The following is a 2136-nucleotide window of genomic DNA, read 5'->3' as shown; positions in this document are numbered from 1 at the left end:
TTATGACTTTTCTTCCTGCACCTGCTGTCTGTTCACCTCGTTCTTGTGGTCACCTGATACAACAACAACCTCTTCCATCAGCTCCTCCCCTCTAACTCTCACCCCCCCTGCTTCTCCTCCCTCTTCAACATCAACCCCTACCGCCGCCCTCCCCGATTTCCCGCGATGAACACGCCATAGCTCGAGCATGATGCCGGCTGCCACGAGGTATGCGGTGCCGGCGAGGACTTGCGGGCCGATGTAGGGGTGTGACGTGCCGGGGGTGCGGAGTTTGAGGGCTATTACCTCCGAGACTGGTTGGGTGTTAGCTTTCTTTTTTTTTTTGAGGTGATACCTTGGGGGGTTATGACAAGCGAACTCGATATACACGACAGGAAATAAACCCCAGATCCAAAACCCAACACAAAACACAACAGCGCACAACCCACACAACCCACAAGATAGGAGACACACCACACCACAACACAAAAAAATCCCCAAACTCACCAGTACAAGGCCCAACAACAACCACCCACGCCAACGACAACAACGCCGGCAACTCCACCAACCCCACAACCTCCACACACAACGGCCCAATAGCCACCCAAAACGTCCCCAACGTCGCCCCCGCCAGCACCGCAAACCCCATCACCACCGCCTCCCCCCCCCTTTCGGCGGGAACCCAAACCGCAAACACACTCACCCCACACACCGCCGTCACCACGCCCGCAACCTCGATGCGTCCCCAGCGATCGCTTAGTGCGCCGACGAAGGGACGACCGACGGCGGTACCGACGTTGACGAGACCTGTTATGGAGGCTGCGCGCGAGGGGGGGATACCGATGGATTGGGCGTAGTCGGAGAGGCTGAATAATAAGACGATATACCCGACGAGACTGGCAAACGACCACCCGAGCAGCAACACGACCTCGTAGCGCGCGAGGAGTCGGATAGCGAATCCGTGTTGGCGTGGTTGAATCGCGGCGTTGCGCGTGCGCAGGAGGAGGGCGGCGACGAGGAGCATGCTTCCCGAGATGACGGCGATGGCGCGGAGGGACCAGGCGAGGCTGAAGTGGTCGATCAACGGCTGCGTCGCGAAGGAGAAGATCACCCCACCCACCCCCGACCCCGCGGCCGCTATCCCCGCTGCTATAGACCTCCTCTTCTCGAACCACTGAGGTAATATAGCCACAGAAGGTATATACGCGCACCCCACCGCTAAACCCAGCAACACACCCTGAGTAAGATGTAAATGCCACGTCTCGGTAGCGAAGGAAGCGAGAATCAGTGAGAGGGTTTGGAGGAAGGCACCGAGGAGGATGAGGCGCCGGGGTCCATAACGACGGGTTAGGATTGTGAGGAGGGGGGCGCAGAGGGTGGCGGTGCCGAAGTTGAGACCGCCGAGGAGGGCGTAGGTGGTTGGGGTGGCGATGGGGAAGAGGGGGTGGGTTAGGTAGTAGGCTAAGTATACGCCGTAGGACTGTGCGAAGGGGGGGTTAGCTTGGGTGTTGGGGAAGGGGGTGGGGGAGAAAGGGGGGGAGGGAATGGGGGAAGGGGAGGACGAACGGAAACAACACCCCAGCTGAAGGCGTTAATCAGAAAACAGGACAAGACGCACACCCAGCCATACCCCCCATCAGGCGGCGGCTCGATATCCGCTGTGATAGTCGACTCGTCTGTAGTAAGGGCTGCACAGGTGGCGTCTGGCCCGCGTATGGACCATTTGGAGATGGAGAGCGCGGAGAGAGTAGAGGTTGGTGAGTTTGTTGGAGAACTCGCCGGGATATCTTGGATTGGCGGGTGTCCTACTGCTAGTCGCAGTATGGGCAGTCGTTGAATCGCCATCTCACTCCCACCCTTCTCCTCCCCGCCGACGACGACTCGGCACTTCTCATCGAGCACATCAGACTCGGGCAGTAGTATCATCTCGAAGCAATGAATTGGTAGGTAGGTAGGTAAGTGATGATTCAAAAAGCTTGTCCCCCAAAACAGCCCCTCCAACAGCGCAACCCACCCCTCCTTATACCTACCCAACCCCTCCATCCCACACCAGGGATTAACTTAAATTTTCTTTCATCTCCCCAATCCGCCTCCCCGCCTCGCATCTCCGGCGCTCTGCTTGCATCCATCCATCCAAATCCACCTATTTCATTGATG

At 58.2% G+C, this 2136-nt stretch overlaps 1 protein-coding gene across 1 annotated transcript; it reads right to left on the bottom strand.

The window, feature by feature from the left end:
• Positions 1-1905, bottom strand: VE01_05934 (uncharacterized protein; the record flags this gene model as incomplete). The annotated part of the gene is made up of 3 exons (XM_018275392.1): positions 1-293; positions 487-1459; positions 1546-1905. The coding sequence occupies 3 exons, from the start codon at positions 1903-1905 to the stop codon at positions 1-3; spliced, it is 1626 nt and encodes a 541-aa protein (XP_018129397.1).
• Between the last annotated feature and the right edge of the window lie 231 nt (positions 1906-2136).

This window comes from Pseudogymnoascus verrucosus (assembly GCF_001662655.1).
Source record: "Pseudogymnoascus verrucosus strain UAMH 10579 unplaced genomic scaffold scaffold_29, whole genome shotgun sequence".
Lineage (NCBI taxonomy): Eukaryota > Fungi > Ascomycota > Leotiomycetes > Thelebolales > Thelebolaceae > Pseudogymnoascus > Pseudogymnoascus verrucosus.
This window is presented reverse-complemented; position numbering and strand designations above follow the sequence as displayed.